Source organism: Xyrauchen texanus, chromosome 7 (genome assembly GCF_025860055.1).
Source record: "Xyrauchen texanus isolate HMW12.3.18 chromosome 7, RBS_HiC_50CHRs, whole genome shotgun sequence".
NCBI classification, from domain to species: Eukaryota; Metazoa; Chordata; class Actinopteri; order Cypriniformes; family Catostomidae; genus Xyrauchen; species Xyrauchen texanus.
This window is the reverse complement of record NC_068282.1, coordinates 36,055,341-36,072,530: the sequence shown is the minus strand read 5'-3', so window position 1 is coordinate 36,072,530 and position 17,190 is coordinate 36,055,341. Positions and strand designations below refer to the sequence as shown.

Sequence of the window (17,190 nt, the reverse complement as noted above, 5' to 3'; positions counted from 1 at the left end):
CTTTAATCCAAAAGCGGCGGCTTTCAATTTTTTATAGGAAAGATATTTGCTGGATTATACGTTTTTCCTCTGATTTTCAAATACATTTAAGATAATCTGTAAACGCGTGGATTCACTCCAAGGATGTCGCACAGGTGAGTAATAACTGCCCTTTTGCCTTGTGCACTCACTGCGAAACGGGAATGTTGATGTGATGCCAAAAAGCATTCTAATCTTCATAATGAACGAAACCCGTGTAGGCCTAATGTCTGTGTAAGAAACGTGGAATTGTGTGTCATGTACACCCTAAACTACTGTTAATTCAAGACCTGTAGAATCGTTTTTGAGGTTACATTTTACAATAAGGTTCCATTTTGTAACATTGTTAAATAGGTATTATCAACTAACAATATACAATATACAAAATTGCTTGATCATGTTAGTGCATAATACATTACGTAATGTTAACATACAACTTGTAATTTGAAAAATGTATTATACTATGTTGACATTTACATTAACCAATTGATATTAAAATAGGTCTATTGTTCATTGTTAGCACATGTTAATTAATGTAGTTAACATATGTTAATGAATATAACCTTATTGTAAAGTATTGACGTTTTTATACTATCTTAAAATGATAATAAAGGGAACAATTCTTTAAAAAGGAAAGTGCTTTCTGTAAACATAAGTTTGGGGACAACCAGCTACAAGGAGAAAGTCCACATTGTATTGCAGTTCCTATGACAACATCCAGCCTGAGGACCAGTGTTTTTGTCCTCAAACAGGAGCCATTCAAATTAGCTTTGGTGTAGGTGGAGGCATGCTATTTGCTGTTACCCTATTAGTTTTCTAAAGCAGAGCTTTTCATTAAGGTCTTTTAAGTTTAATAATAAAAAATTAGGCTACATCAGCAAGGGAATTTTCCTCATCTCATTATAAAGCATTGATGTCAGCAGAAACCTTTTGGTTACTTTAGTTTTCTAGTGACTTGTAGTATTGTTGCCTTTGTTGTCTACAGGCATATATAAGATATTCTAAGAGGCACCCCTCTATTTTATTGTAAATTTTCTTTTACAACCACCAAACCTCTGCCCACAGCTCCTCCCCAGGCCCCACTCCTCCAGCTCTAACTTTCCCATCCCCTCCTTTGATTTTGCCTTCCCTACAATTTGAGTATAGTTCTTGCCAGTGCTAATGCCCAGTGGGGAACAATACTGTATGTCCCTCTGAGAATAAGAAAAGAAGGTGGTTTCACCCTAGCATGAACTCTTTCAGCAATTACAAAAGGAGCACCCACGTGCAAGAGAGTCAAAAATGTCAGAGGACATCTGTGGATTCTATGCAGATTTATTTTTACAGAATTAAAAGTGAAGAAATTATATATTTTTAAAGGATTTCTTTCATTATTTGGCTTGATATGCTGACTATGGTGAATTTGACACATGTTCTTGAGTTTATCACAATCAGTTGCAATGTCAGTGCTAAAAAAGTTCACAGAAGTGCTAATTTTGGCTTGAGGATCTTAAAATTGAGGACTGGAAAAGCTTTCCCAGAGGGCAAGTGGTCTCGACAGGTGTAATTAGGACTGTTAACAAGTATTCCTGCAGACTATCCAATCAACAAACTGAATTTCAAATTGATACAATACAACCATCAAACTTTCAATCTAGTCTCATAGAATGAATGTTACTATAACTACATTTTTGCAAACTTTTGCGTGCCAAGTTCCACGTTTCACTACAGTTTCCTGGTGAAATTAACACTAGATTTTAATGTTTAACAATTTGTGACACAAAATTACGTGGTTGTTTCAGAAAATGTCCTATTCATGTGGCATTTGCCTTTTCCACACTATAGTTAAGTTGTTGGTTTAGGATAAGGATGTCTGTTTTCTTTACCTCTCATTTGCTTGTATTACACTATAGGTTAGGATTAGGCGGTGGTAAAGGGTAAGGATGTCTGTTTTGTTCACCTCTCATTTGCATTTAGAACACTATTGGTTAGGTTTAGGTTACAATTTTAGGTTATAGAGGCTTTTTACTCATTAAAACCTCCATCTAATATTCACCTTAAAAACCTTGTCTTATTACAACACCATTTTACTTGCTTTTGGTGCCCCCCACTGGACATTTCCCCAGGAAACTGCTGTGAAATGTGTAATGAAGCACGTAATTTCGTTTTGCAAAAATGTTGCCACAGTCTCATAGTGTTTATGAGATTAGGCTGCACATTTTAGCAAGCCTCCTATCCAGCACTTAATTTTAGAAAGTAAATGCTGTGAACAAACTTTGTTACTCATTATATTTTTGTTTATGCTATACAAATGACAATAACCTGTAATTTAGGTTTTATGTTAGGGTGTTATCTTAAGAAAAAATTATAAGAATTCTTATCCGAAACCCTGATGTTTCTCTTTATTCAGGGTACACAACAGTGATTTTACTATTAAAATCATGGTTAGGGATTGGGTAAGGGTTTAGACTTACATGGTTAAAATTAGTTTTAGGCTAGAGTTTAAACTTAACTTAACTTAATTTTATGGGAGTAAACAGGGCCAGTACCAAGCAAGCTTAAACTGTGCAAATAAACAAGTGATAATGGTGCCTTGTCACTTAAATGCAGAGACACTACTTGACAAAAAACATTTGAATTGTATTTAAATGCAGCTCTAGAGACACCGATCTCTTCCTGGTACCTGCAGCATGATCCTGGCTCTCTGCCGGGATAAATATAAGGCCATGCACAGTCTGTAAGGACAGACACGTAATATATGTTTTATCCACACTCTTTAACCTAGAACAGAAGCTAGAAGAAAATAACTGTTTCAGTATCTGAGATTTAAAGTGTAAAAATACTATTATCTCATTTATGTAATTCCTTTCTTTCACCCAGTTCATATGGCCGAGAGTGGGCTGCTGCTCAGGGAGCCTTGGAGAACCTTTTAGAGGATGAGCATCCCACAATGCAGCTCGATCCTCAAAAGGACCGCCTGCAGGTTTTTCAGACACTGGCCACTTTCTACTTACGCTACCTGAAGATATTCCATGCCCTGGAAGAGGTGTATGATCAGATTGTTCACCCTCAGAAGAGACGGGTTGTTCGTCAGGTTCTTGAGGGGGTGATGGGACGACTGGTTGAACTCAAGAATGAGATGGTGGAGCTGGAATATTCAGAGTTTCACTACTTTGATGACATATTGCAGGACTTTAAGATGATACCTGTGAGTGAGATAACAACACTGAATACAATACACTGTTACATGTTTTGTTATCTTCTGGTTGTAGATTCAGTGGGGGGTAGGCCTAGAGGTAATTTGGGAGATTTGTGCTTGGTCAAGATTTAAGTGCTCAATTTCAAAGTGGAATTTAGCTTGCTAAGCCTAATTTTTCTCTGCATTTAGTGGATGCTGCTAATTGGGTTCTCCTGTGCACCAAAAATAATATTTTTCACATACAGTATGACCTACTCTATTCAGGGCTGTAATAGCTAAAAATAGTTTATATCTTATTTTTAGGAGGATCTTGAGGTGCCTATTCCACATTATTTTGTGAGGGAGAGGATGAGGGCACTGAAAGAGAGGCAGAAGATGTTGTCTCATATTTTGGCTAAAGGAGGACAACAAGAACATAAAACGGTGAGTGTAACAAAGGTTTGTGTAAAACACTTCAATGAAATGTCTTAAAAAATAAATTAGTCTGCGGCTAGTTGTCAAACTTTTTTACTACAGTGTATTTTTTCCAGGTTGATTTATTTTTGAGTCACATTATGTATACACACATAGCTTTGTCTTGGCTACAAAAAAGCTTCTAAACATTTCCACCCTTATTACCCAAGCAAGAATATAATGTTCATTGAACACATGTTGATGTTTTGTGACATCATGCCCCAGTAGCAAGGCATGTTGTAACACTACATCGGGTAAGATGTCACAGCTAATAAAAAGCAGAATTTAAACAGGAAAGTAATTATGAAACACAAAAAATTCATGAATTCATTCATTTTGGTCAACAAATATCAATAATTATATACATTTAAAGCATTTTAATTCCATGTGACAACCTGTCCCACCCTGAAATTTATTATATATACATATATATATATTAGGGCTGTCAATCACATGGTATGCCTATTACTTTATAGAATTAATTGAAATTAATCGCATACATAAATATTTGCTAAAAAAAATCCCCTCAAATAACAATTCCATGACCTTGCTATTTTATATATAATTAATCACACTGAATTAACTATATGTTATGTGTTGTGCTGTTGTACTAAACACAGTGATTTCAGGTGTGTCTGGTTTAGCAGGTGACCGTTCAGTCCATGTCATTGGAGCGGGCTGTGCATTTGCTGCAGGTCAGCGAGCGAGCACGTCAAGGGAGACTGAGAGCTCACTTCATGAAGAAGATTTGGCAGGAGGAACAGAGAAGGCAGCAGGGGGATAGTTCTAGCTCTAGCATGCTAAACCCTGACCAGGCAGCCACCTGCATTCAGAAGGTATCAGGCAGTACTTGATTATCAACAGCGAGTTAGTAGTCCAATGATATCACTAATGCATTGCATGAGTGGGTATGAAATTGGAAAATCAAGTAATCGGTGTTCAAACTATCAATGCAGTGTGAGGTAATAGATATTATAATGCATAAACGCATGTCACAGGTTTTCATCAATAAAAGCAATGAGCACAAATTCCATGTCATCAGAGCATACAAACTGGCTTTTGGGGAAATTAAATTACCGGTAACTGTGTTATGGTCCCTGTATGCAAGGCTATAAATATATCATAACATTATAACAATAAATATGTCATCTAAAAAATGTCAGTTGTTTTTTTAGCACCAAGGCATCATACATTGGGGACGGCATGACTGCAGCCCAGCCTGTGCATGAACTCAAATGATGAGGTCAGGCCATCTCCTATGACAGTCATCAGTTGTCATATTTGACATTTGTCTTCTCACAAAGGACTAAGAATGTCATGCGATCCCACCCAAGCATAAAAGATATATGTCCAACTCATGTGTCGGGATAATGTGGTAGCAGGCCCTTTGGCAGAAGGAGGGAGATTGGTGCTGAGTGACGGGAAACGGAAAGCATTCCTGAATTTTAGGTGTTCTTTATCATTGCCATCCTAATCATGAAATCTGAGCTCATGTATCCTGACGTCTTTTTGAGTGAGTGTTCGCTTCGGTTTGTGAAACCAGACATTGATGTTGCTTGAAAGAAATAGCAGATATGATTCTGGAGATCTAAAGTTTTGTATAGTGCAGGTGTGAAACCGACATTGCTGAGAGAAATGGTACAACATAAAAGAACTGCTAGAATACTTTCTTGAGGGTCAATGAAGAGCTTCAGCATTGTAGCTCATGAGTAAATAGATCATCAAATGGGCATTTTCTAATGTGTTTGAATGTGCATGTGTTTGCAAAAGGTGATAAACTGAGATTTTCTAATGTGTTTGAATGTGCATGTGTTTGCAAGAGGTGATAAACTGAGATTTTGGGCTCTCACACTACTGGGCTGCTTTCAGAAGGTCAAATCCTCCCATCCCTCTCATTCTGTAGCTCACAGCAAAGCAGATTTCTGTGATTTGAAAATGTGGAGACATAATCCTCTCTCTTCAGATTACTTTTGTTGTTTTAGCATCAGTGTCTCTCATACTAAAATGGAGGACAATCTTGAAAGCAATTGGGAAATCATTTAAAATCCTTGCCTGCGTTTGTGGGATATGAAATATAGGCCAAGCTTTGAGATGAATTTTCCCTTACATTAAGGTTATCAAAATATGAACCTCCTCACATCCTCGATGACAAATTAAACAATTAAATTCAATTTGTCAGATTGGAATTTCGGCTATTGTAGATTCCCCTCTCAAAGTCCACAGTGAATGTGAGAAGACTGTGGATAGCTATAACCAGATAACACAGAGCAGATATATATTCTTGATGTTAAAGTGACGCTGATAGTATAGTTTCTGGTGTGTCCTCAGTTTTCTGTCTCGCCTGCTATGATCATGTGTTTTTGCTCCAACCTGTAGGTGTGGCGGGGGTATCGAGACAGGAAGAGGGTCAACAAGGAACGTCTAGAGGAGATGATATTTCTGGGAATGGTAAACAATGGGATGATCTGCCAATGTACTTTTTGTGAAAAGCAAGTCCTGTCATGAAGTACACAGGGTTCTTCTCTTCTGTTATTCTTGGTCAAACCACATTCTGAACTTTTTGAACCCTTTGTTGTAAGTTTTCCCATCTGTTGTCAATTGGTCCCCTGTTTCCAGATACCAGCCCAGAAACCTACGCCAAGCCTTGCCCAACAGCATGCCCAGCAGGTGGTAAGCAGCAGACATGTGGTGCAGGAAGAGTATGAGGCTGAGTACCAGAGAGCACTGGTCAGCATCAAGGAGTCAGTGTGGTCTGTGGATGGCCCAGATATTAAGGAAACCCTGCAAGAACAAATACGCCAGTGGTTTATTGAGTGCCGGTAAGTTATACAGCAAATAGAACTGAGCCACGGAAACAAAAATAAATAGTTTTTAGGCAGACAACTGAATTACAGTATCAGCTGAAATGCTTTTTTTAGAGCAATGCTCTAATTTGGCGGCATCACCATGCATCATTCAAAAAGTGCTCCTCACGCAGCACGCAGGACTCAATCTGTGACGTGAGATGAACGCAATATCCTATTGAGCATAAAAACACATAGTAAACACACATTTTGGGAAAAATAGTCAGTTTTCCATGGTATAAAAATTTTTAAACTATACTATCAGGATTTAATTGATTATAAGTATATTTATAATGGAAATTTATCTCGTTCGTCCATCACGGTACATTCTGGGATCACCTAGCCGGGCAAGGATACATACAATGCTACCTTTGAAATTTGCCAAAATGAGATATCTTAAGAGGGAAAATAATTGAGATACCTACTTTTTTGGAACAGTCATTGATTGCACCTTTTCTGCCTCTGAAGGAAGCTCAATAGGTTTTGGAACAGATCCAACATCTCCATTAGAGGAACAGTAATGTAAGGTTTTAATCGCTGAAAGTCGTCTTCTCTGTGAAGGCAGTCACATCTATTTCAGAAATATACATCCAAACATTAGAATGTTGCAGTTAGTTACAAGAGCCAATGGCACTTCATTGATGTCAAAGCTTTCATTCGGCATGAACGAGAAACATAACAACGATCGACAAAGGAAAGGGAAAACAGTGGGGTTTAAATAAACAGACACGATAATGACAAAATAACAAACAGGTGCGGACAATAACACAGAGGCGGCAGTGAAGAGGATCGGGAATGAAGGGAAGTGTAGTTTATACAGGGACAGTGAAACACGGGGCGGACAACAAGGAAAACGTGACATGGAGCGTGATCAGTGATGAGTGAAACAGAACTTGGGTGGCGGCACCGAAGGAGGCTTGGGAGGCGGAGCCGAGGGAGGCTCGGGAGGCGGAGTCCTGGAAGGCTTGAGAGGCTCGAGAGGCGGAGCCCTGGAAGGCTCGAGAGGCAGAGCCTTGGGTGGCTTGAGAGACTTGAGAGGCGGAGCCCTGGGTGGCTCGAGAGACTTGAGAGGCAGAGCCCTGGGAGGCTCAGAAGGCAGAGCCCTGGAAGGCTCGAGAGACTTGAGAGGCAGAGCCCTGGGAGGCTCGGAAGGTGGAGCCCTGGAATGCTCGGGAGGCTCGAGAGGAGGAGCCCTGGGAGGCTCGGAAGGCGGAGCCTTGGAATGCTCGGGAGGCTCAAGAGGAGGAGCCCTGGGAGGCTTGAGAGGCAGAGCCCTGGGAGGCTCGAGGCTCGGGAGGCAGAGCCCTGGGAGGCTCGGGAGGAGGAGTCCTGGAAGGCTCGAGAGACTTGGGAGGCGGAGTCCTGGAAGGCTCGAGAGGCGGAGCCCTGGCTCGCAGACCGGGGCAGGGGTGGGCTCTGGCTCGCAGACCGGGGCAGGCGTGGGCTCTGGCTCTCAAACCGGGGCAGGCGTGGTCTCTGGCTCGCAGACCGGGGCAACCGTCTTCTCTTCCTCCTCCGGGCAGACGAAGTTGACCGCACTGGCTCATGGAAGGTGACTGGCGTGGGGGTTTGCTCACTAACCGGTGGGGCTAGCGTGAAAGGGAGGGCTGAGGACGACTGGAGAGTCACCGCCGTGGATGGAGAGGTAGGGTCCTCCTCAGCAACGCCCACGGTGAACGGCGAGTCGCAGACCAGTAAAGTCGCCTCCATGAAGTTACAGAGTGTCCAGTCGCGCGTTGCTGGTGGCAACCGCTCCTTGATTGAATTATTCAAATTGCCCCTGAAGAAGACCACCAGGGCAGAGTCCGGGATTAATTAATCGGCATACCATGTAATTAATTCGATAAAAATGTTAAGTCCGAGACATTCACCAGGTCAAGGAAGTCGCGGATGTGGTCCTTCATCGGTCGGTCCTCTTGCTTTAGGCCGAGCAGCCGGTAGTTTGCTTGCTGAACCGCTGGATCCATAGTTTGGTTGATCGTTCTGTTATGGATGTGTGAAGTCAGGAGAAGGCAGACGGGTGGTTAGGATCCAAAAGCGGTTTATTGAAAGTAACACATGAGCAAAAACACAAAGAAAAGTCCACGATGGGAAAAATTTACTCAAACACAAAAGAACACACAGCGGGTAGAACAGACAGTGAACATTAACGAAGGGCAGGGTAAACCTCGAACGAACCAGGGGAACAGCGATGTAGATATTTGTTCTTAATTTTTACACATATAGTTTTGTTGGTTTGGATATACACTGAAACACACAATATCAATTTATTTACAGCATTTAAAATTAAAGTATATTTACAGATTTACAGTAGGGCTGTCAATTTAATGTGTTAATTCAGTGTGATTAATTATATAAAAAATAATGTGTTAAAAACATTTAAGCATTTAATTATGTCTCGAGACTATAATAAGGAATATTCCTACCATTGAAGCAATTGAAGCACCACCTGTTTTCTCCAGGGGGCAGTAAGCAAAACTCCAGCAGTTTAGGCAATGCACAACTTACATAGGGTGCTTCTCAATCAGAATTCTGCAGCCTCGTTAGGCTGGATATAACGGAAGCCACGTAATCAAGCACCATCGAAGGCCATCTCAATTGTGAGGACATTTGTCAGGCAGCATCGTTTCGCGGCTTTCATTTGCCATATTTTGGAGGATGCATCAGGTGTATCATTCGAGGCCTTCAATCACCCATAATCCTTTGCACATCTCCCAAATTATTTAAAAAAAGGAAAAAAAATAGTTGTAATTATAATAAAATTTGTAACTATTTATAAATATTTCATCATTCATAGGGCTTTCTCTGCAAATATTTATATGTGATTAACTGTGATGAATTTGATTAATTAATCGGCATACCATGTAATTAATTCGATAAAAATGTTAAGTCCGAGACATTCACCAGGTCAAGGAAGTCACGGATGTGGTCCTCCATCGGTCGGTCCTCTTGCTTTAGGCCGAGCAGCTGGTAGTTTGCTTGCTGAACTGCTGGATCCATAGTTTGGTTGATCGTTCTGTTATGGATGTGTGAAGTCAGGAGAAGGCAGACGGGTGGTTAGGATCCAAAAGCGGTTTATTGAAAGTAACACATGAGCAAAAACACAAAGAAAAGTCCACGATGGGAAAAATTTACTCAAACACAAAAGAACACACAGCAGGTAGAACAGACAGTGAACATTAACGAAGGGCAGGGTAAACCTCGAACGAACCAGGGGAACAGCGAGAGAACAACGGCATGAACGTGAAACATAACAACGATCGTCAAAGGAAAGGGAAAACAGCGGGGTTTAAATAAACGGACACGATAATGACAAAATAACAAACAGGTGCGGACAATAACACAGAGGCGGCAGTGAAGAGGATCGGGAATGAAGGGAAGTGTAGTTTATACAGGGACAGTGAAACACGGGGCAGACAACAAGGAAAACGTGACATGGAGCGTGATCAGTGATGAGTGAAACAGAAAACACGGGGCAGACAACAAGGGATCGTGACACATCCATTCAAAAATAACGTCATCTTGTCTCCTTCCTAGTACAGTCAATAGAATGTCTATGGGACCGCTGCATTATGCTATTCAATGCTAACCTTGTAGGCTACGCCTTCAGATGGGCTCTGATCATTTAGAATTTTGAAATGTGAGGAGACTAGGATTTGAGTATTGCGGTAGATGGGGACACTGATCTGTGTATAAAGGCTTACATTTGGATCTGTTCCTCACACAAAGCCATCACATGGGATTTGAATATCCGGAATACAGTGCACAAATTATTTTTGCGATAATTTATAGTGCGTTTCTAAGTTTTTGATCTATAATTCGGACATTCTGAAAACTTCCTTTGTGTCCAACAGTAGACAAATTAATTAATTAATCTATGGGTAAATGAAGACATAATATTTAATTCATTTCATTTTAAAATATAGCGCTGGATAAAGTATTGAAATTCTCAGGAATTATTTGAAACGGTATTTAAAATACAGACAAGTGATGATGTTTTGGTAATGTAGGCAATGGAACAAAGTGGGCGTTTTGGTTTTAAATAATTAACTTAAAGGAAGTGTCATTATGAGTGTGTGTTGGGCAAAAGGTCAATCATATGTGTTATATTTTCCACTGAAATAAAAAGAGAAGTCTACGTCTGCCTCAGCGTAGTTTGGAATGGCATACTACCTATAAAAAACTACCCACTAAATGAGTCTATGGCAGAAATAGTATGAGTAGTAAGGTAGTATGCCATTCCGTATTCAGCCCCAGAATCACCTAAACTACTACCTCTTGGACTTCCCCTTCACCAGTATCTCCTTTAGCTAATCTGCTAATTTGCCTCCACATTCACAAGAGCTTTCACTCCAATTCCGTCCAGTCAAGCCATTATTTCACTAATTGTAAAGTGCATTCCTGACCTGTTTCGTCCTTTCCTTTTGTGCAGAGGCTGGAATGTAATCAGGCTAAGCGTTGGTCACTTTTACCCAGGGCTGTTTATGCTAAGTTAATGCTTGTGCTATTTAGTGTGTGCATCGTGTAGAGTGAGACTGGGCTGATTTGCGCATTCCAGCCTGATTTACAGCCTGTCACTGCATGCTGCTGCCCATTAGTGCGGAGACAACAGTCATAAGTCATCTCAGTTGGACAACACAAGGTGGTAGCTTTGTCTCTGTTTAGGGACCCCTCTCTGGCCCCTTTAAGTGACCTTGCTGGGGCCCCTGCTGGTTGTATAAGGGATGTATGGGATACCATGTCAGGACCTGCAAGGTAAAGTATTTTGGTTTCCATGTGCAAATGAAGTAGAAGAGATTAATGTGCAATGGAGTAGTTAAACAGGCAGGCAGACACATAGTATACTGTAACACAAACATCTCCAGGAAGACACAATCAAGTTGAAGAGAGCTAACCTACAGTATATTATATACTTTATGATTATTCAATTTTCCACCACACTAAAGATGTAGATATTTGTTCTTAATTTTTACACATATAGTTTTGTTGGTTTGGATATACACTGAAACACACAATATCAATTTATTTACAGCATTTAAAATTAAGTATATTTACAGATTTACAGTGGGGCTGTCAATTTAATGTGTTAATTCAGTGTGATTAATTATAGAAAAAATAATGTGTTAAAAACATTTAAGCATTTAATTATGTCTCGAGACTATAATAAGGAATATTCCTACCATTGAAGCAATTGAAGCACCACCTGTTTTCTCCAGGGGGCAGTAAGCAAAACTCCAGCAGTTTAGGCAATGCACAGCTTACATAGGATGCTTCTCAATCAGAATTCTGCAGCCTCGTTAGGCTGGATATATTGGAAGCCACGTAATCAAGCACCATCGAAGGCCATCTCAAATGTGAGGACATTTGTCAGGCAGCATCGTTTCACAGCTTTCATTTGCCATATTTTGGAGGATGCATCAGGTGTATCATTCGAGGCCTTCAATCACCCATAATCCTTTGCACATCTCCCAAATTATTTAAAAAAAGGAAAAAAAATAGTTGTAATTATAATAAAATTTGTAACTATTTATAAATATTTCATCATTCATAGGGCTTTCTCTGCAAATATTTTTATGTGATTAACTGTGATGAATTTGATTAATTAATCGGCATACCATGTAATTAATTTGATAAAAATGTTAATCGATTGACAGCTCTAATTTACAGCTTTAAAGATGTACAAATCTTTACAAAGGTACCGCTGCAGGTGAATCACTCAAGTTCAATACTCAGACACAGTCCCATAGCAGGAATTTTATTTCTCAGTGAATAAATGAGAAACCTTGTCAGAGAAATACCTTTTTAAGGGCATATTTATGTTTGAATGGCATAAAGATGGGACTAATAAAAGTATAATCATTTTCACTCATCAAACCTCATCACATGTGAAATATTATAATGGTGGAACAATAACATGTGATTCACTAATTTCCTGATTTGTGTGTGCTGTTGCTGTTTTTCATACCTTCATTATGAAATATCAAGCAACAGATAAATCCAATATGTCACTAATGAGTAAACTTTCTGTGGCAAGCGTTCAGTACATAACAACGATTGTACTTTTAGTCAGATATGACTAAATGTGACAAGTCAGAGAAATAATGAAGGAATATCCATTGTTTACATCAGAATTTTTCCGAGAGAATAATTCTGCATAACGTTCTCCAGCACATAACCCAGGTATGGTATTCAAAATAACCAAACAGCGCTATTGACAAACAAAAATTGGAAATATGCCAAGACATAGAAAAAAGCATAAAAAAAATATATTTATGTAATTTTTGTTCTGTCATCTGCAAATTTGAGAGGCTCGTTGAGACTTGTGAATTTGAGACCATTGCTTTCTGGGTTGCTCTGGGACATTTCTAATATATATATATATATATATATATATATATATATATATATATATATATATATGTATATATATAATTTTATATAAAATTGTTGTTCAAAATTTTGTCATATATGTTGCTACACTTACCACGCAACAGTTTGTACAAACTGTTAATTGAGGTTTCCTGTTGAGGAAAAAGTAAGTTAATATCTATTTAAAGTAAATAATCTATTAAGATGTAATATTTTTTTTCTCCGGTTCTAGTGATTAACCAAATGATTTAGTGAAATCCAATCCCGCATTGTCAGAGCAGTACTACTTTCAATGTGTGCTACTGCATTAGAACTGAGTTTTGGTTGTGTGCTACTGATTAAGTTGCCAGAACAGAGAGCTCCGACTTGGCCCTGACTGACACATTTACCCTGTTATTGTAAACCTGCCCAAACTCCACTGAGTGTCAGCGCTGGACCTGGCTAATGTAACCTCCCCATGTGTGAAGTTCACAGTTCAAATATGATTGATTTGCCTTTGTTCACACAAGCTGATTTATTTACCTATATGTTCACACAGACATAAAGTCTGTGTTACCTCATTTCAAAAAAATATTTGAGATAATTTTGGAGGGGGGGGTGTTATCTTTATCCTTTATTCTGGACCATGCCACAGTGTCTGGTAATCTAGAATTTACCTTACACTTTGTTCTAATGCAAAATATCAGATAGTTTCAAATGTTTAATATGTATTATATTGTTATAATTATTTAATGTTTTGTGTTTCAGAGATGCCACAGGGAAGTTTCCTGACTTTCCAAATGCGGAGGATGGAGGATCTGCTTCCATATTTGCTCAGAAGACACCAGAGCAGGTTATTGATCACAGTGAAAAGGAGAACACAGATAGTCTAGATCAGTTGTTCAAAACAGGCAGGTCTGTTCGGTTTGGGTCACGAATAGTAAGGAAAATGCAATGCTAAATGCAAAAAGTAAAATGCAATGAACTTAGAATAGCAAAATACATAGGCTAATCGATTTTTAAAAGGAAGAAATATCTCATATATTTTGTCAAAGTCATTGTGTAGTGTGTTCAATTAAACTTTACAGTATTTTGGAGCAAATTCATCTGGCAACTGCTAATAGGAAGTAATACCAATACAATATTTGACCCAGTGTTTGTTCCACTTCGGCTGTTGATTATGCATTTAAAAAATAATAATGTTATATTTTAAAATTCTTATAAAAAAATTTTTTTATTATAATAACTTGTATATCTATAGTACTTGAAGATGCCTAAAATATCTCAATTACAGACAGTGTTTTTTCTTTACACTTCACACAAGAATGATACTGCATTTTAATGGATATTATATGTTTTAAAGGTTGCTGCTGACCTTGCTGCTAAAGAAGAGAGGGAGAAGAAAAAATCAAAGGCAGAGAAGGACAAAACAGGGAATGACCGGAAAGAGAAGAAAGGAAAGATGAAAGGAAAAAAGGGGAAAGGAGAAACAGAGGTGGGTGCCACATCATACAAAAGAATCAAAATTGCAATCTAGAAATCAATAAAAGCTTTTTGAAGTATCTGTATCTGCAGAATTAAATCAACTGACTTGGTACATGTTTAAAAATTATTCAACTCAGTGACAATGAAAGGCAGTACCAATGGATTAACTCACTTTTACAATTTCAATAGTTTATGTAATTTGGAATGTGATAACGTAAAAGTAATTGTTAAAATTGATAAAGTAATTAGCAAAGTAATGTGATTACAATTTTGGGTATATAATTTGTCATTAGTTGTCAAATATTTTTTGGATAAACTTGGTCGACATGCACTTTAACTAGTGGCAAAACTATTAGATTAGTTGACTAGTCGTAGCAAACCCTAATTCTCATGCATAATTATTAATTTAAATAATATATTATCTAAAATAATAATTATTTAAAATGCACCATAAAAGCCTGAGTATCTAGAGAACAGTTATAGGTTGCCTGGGGTCTGTTCAAGGCACAATAGTTTAAGATGTTATTTTGATAAAAATATCCACTGTCTCTGGAAATATCTGTAATTTCAGCAAGGCGTTCCTACAGTGTTCCACCAAGGTTTTGCTGCACCCTTGATATCCTCTTGCCCCCCTATTCAAAACTCTTCCTCTTGTAACTCATAGGGACAGATTATGTGTTCTCTGCTATGACCTCCAAATTTCCTCTGTTCCTATTAGGGTGTGTTGTCTACAGAGCAAAATAAGAGTTAAGATAAATTCAGGGACAAGTAATGTATTAATGCCCAGGCATGGCCAACAGCAATCTTTTATGTTAAAGTCCAACATGATTAAGGTTCATGTGAGGTTTTATGTTTTCAGAGCTGATCTCGGAGCTTCATATTCTGACCAGTAGTTACTGTGAGCTATTCAAGCGTTGAAAATACCCACTCACCCTGATTGGCTGTGTTCCGGAGTTCTAGAATGGAGCCTTTGTTCCTGCGCTCCTTCATAGGAGCACCTGTAATCCTCATTGGTGAACCGAAGCACTAATATTTGCTCACAATGAGGCAGAAAGACCAATCTGACCTTTTTCAAATGCTCACATCCTGTCTGAAAGCTGAGCTTTTGATAGGTCATTAAGGAATTTTTGTCAGTGCTCTTTTGTTGGCCTAGTTCAGATCTAGTTTACATTTTCAAGTGCCACTTAAAGGCTACTTGTAAAAGAACAATAAAAAAGTCTATAAAAGAATCGGTATCTGCATAAGAACCTCTAATAAAAAATGTATGGTATGGTTTCTAAAACTGTGATCAGTAAATATTTACTACACATCCACTATGGCTAATTCTGTAACACATTTGAACAGAAAAGTAACTTTACATAGAAAAGGTTAGCAAGCGATCTTATCACACTAAAATCATATTATCAAGCATATTATTTACATTTTGTAGCTATACTTTTGAAAGTATTTTAATATTTACAGATTGGCCCCATTCTAATGCCTTACTGTAACACAGATTTCTGCTTCTTTTTTTTTAAAGAGAAGAAGGGACAAGTCGAATTAAATTTGTGTATTTTTTATTTTAAATTACCATAAACACATGAATAAGCATAGATCACTGCTCCGTATTACCAGGCACTTAAGGGACTTTCATATTTTCAGATGGATTTCTGTCTCTTTTGGGGGTCATTACTTGCTAATGGAGAAATGTGTTTAAAGAAAGACCCATAAAGTATACCATGTCCATTTGGCTTATTTCTTTTGAAAAAAAGCTCTGCTCCTGGGCAGGCACACTCTGCGGACTGGGTGTGTGTCTGTGACATGCAAGCATAACATTTGCGTGAGTATGCAAGGATGTTGATTTACTTTTAATCTGTGACCCCTGGCTGAGAGAAAGGAAAACAGGAGGCATCGTAAATCATGCTCGCAGCATCTTGCTTGGCCCCCACTGTGTATTCACATCATTAAAATGCCCGTGCTGAGGGTGACCCTGCAACAGAGCAGCACGCAAGAACATTGCCCTGGGAAGAGCTTTGATCTGCACTCATTTGGAATGTCAGTTTCGGCAGATTTATCCATAAATTGACAAACTTTTTCTGAGAACTTTGACACAAACTGGCTGTTTTGCAGGAGGAAGAGAAGGGATGGAAGATGACTCCCAGTAACTTCCTTCCTACTGTAGTCGAGGGAACCAAAATGTACAAAGGTGAGTGGTAAATGATGGGTCTGTACTCTATAATAAATGCATATTTTCCTTCACCTAATGAGTAATTCTCATTAACATGTCAGCAGTGTTTGTGTGAGGTCAATGAGTGAGCGAGGTTTCATCACAGTTGTGACGTGAGATGTGTCTGGAATACATCAAAGTAACCAATAATGATAGGGCCACGTCAGTTATCAGGTGAAGACCAGTCTAGATGGTTCTCCACCCCACATGGAGCCTCCCCCCTTCTCTCCCTCTCCTTCCCTTTTCTTCTGTGACTACAGATACATTTTCTTGCCCTCTCATTAAAGCTGAGTCTCCTGATGCCATATTGAAGTCCAGCTCCTCCACATTCTATAATCAACATAAGTCATCTATCAACTTTCCTCTTGCCTTGGCTTCATGGCAGTAACCATTTCCACAGGCTCTTTATCTAACTACAATTGCTTGTGTGGCTTGATCACACTGTGAATTTGGTAACTGTAGGTTGAATGTTTTGCTGAATTCGAACCACTGGAAGTTGGAAGTTTTGTTGAACGTATGGACTCCAGTTTCTGGGTAAAATGTCCACAGAATGGCACAACTATTTTTTTGTTGTAAATTATGTAATACAGTCAACAGGAATGCATTTTTCTTAACCATACTCCCAAACCTAAACCTAACCATCTGTGAAGTAAAAACTG

The 17,190-nt window shown here is 38.8% G+C and overlaps 1 protein-coding gene across 2 annotated transcripts in view; it reads left to right on the top strand.

The window, feature by feature from the left end:
- Window positions 1-17,190, top strand: part of iqca1 (IQ motif containing with AAA domain 1) — a 56,666-nt gene continuing 39,476 nt past the window's right edge. Inside the window, exons 1-9 of one of the 2 annotated variants that reach the window (XM_052130500.1) lie at window positions 1-134; window positions 2,878-3,205; window positions 3,500-3,619; window positions 4,297-4,485; window positions 6,026-6,097; window positions 6,266-6,468; window positions 13,609-13,693; window positions 14,204-14,335; window positions 16,435-16,510. In XM_052130500.1, the coding sequence (XP_051986460.1) occupies window positions 124-134; window positions 2,878-3,205; window positions 3,500-3,619; window positions 4,297-4,485; window positions 6,026-6,097; window positions 6,266-6,468; window positions 13,609-13,693; window positions 14,204-14,335; window positions 16,435-16,510 (1,216 nt within the window). In that variant the 5' untranslated portion in view covers window positions 1-123. Of the gene's footprint in view, window positions 135-2,877; window positions 3,206-3,499; window positions 3,620-4,293; window positions 4,486-6,025; window positions 6,098-6,265; window positions 6,469-13,608; window positions 13,694-14,203; window positions 14,336-16,434; window positions 16,511-17,190 lie in introns of both variants that reach the window. The other variant, XM_052130499.1, reaches the window with a different exon arrangement.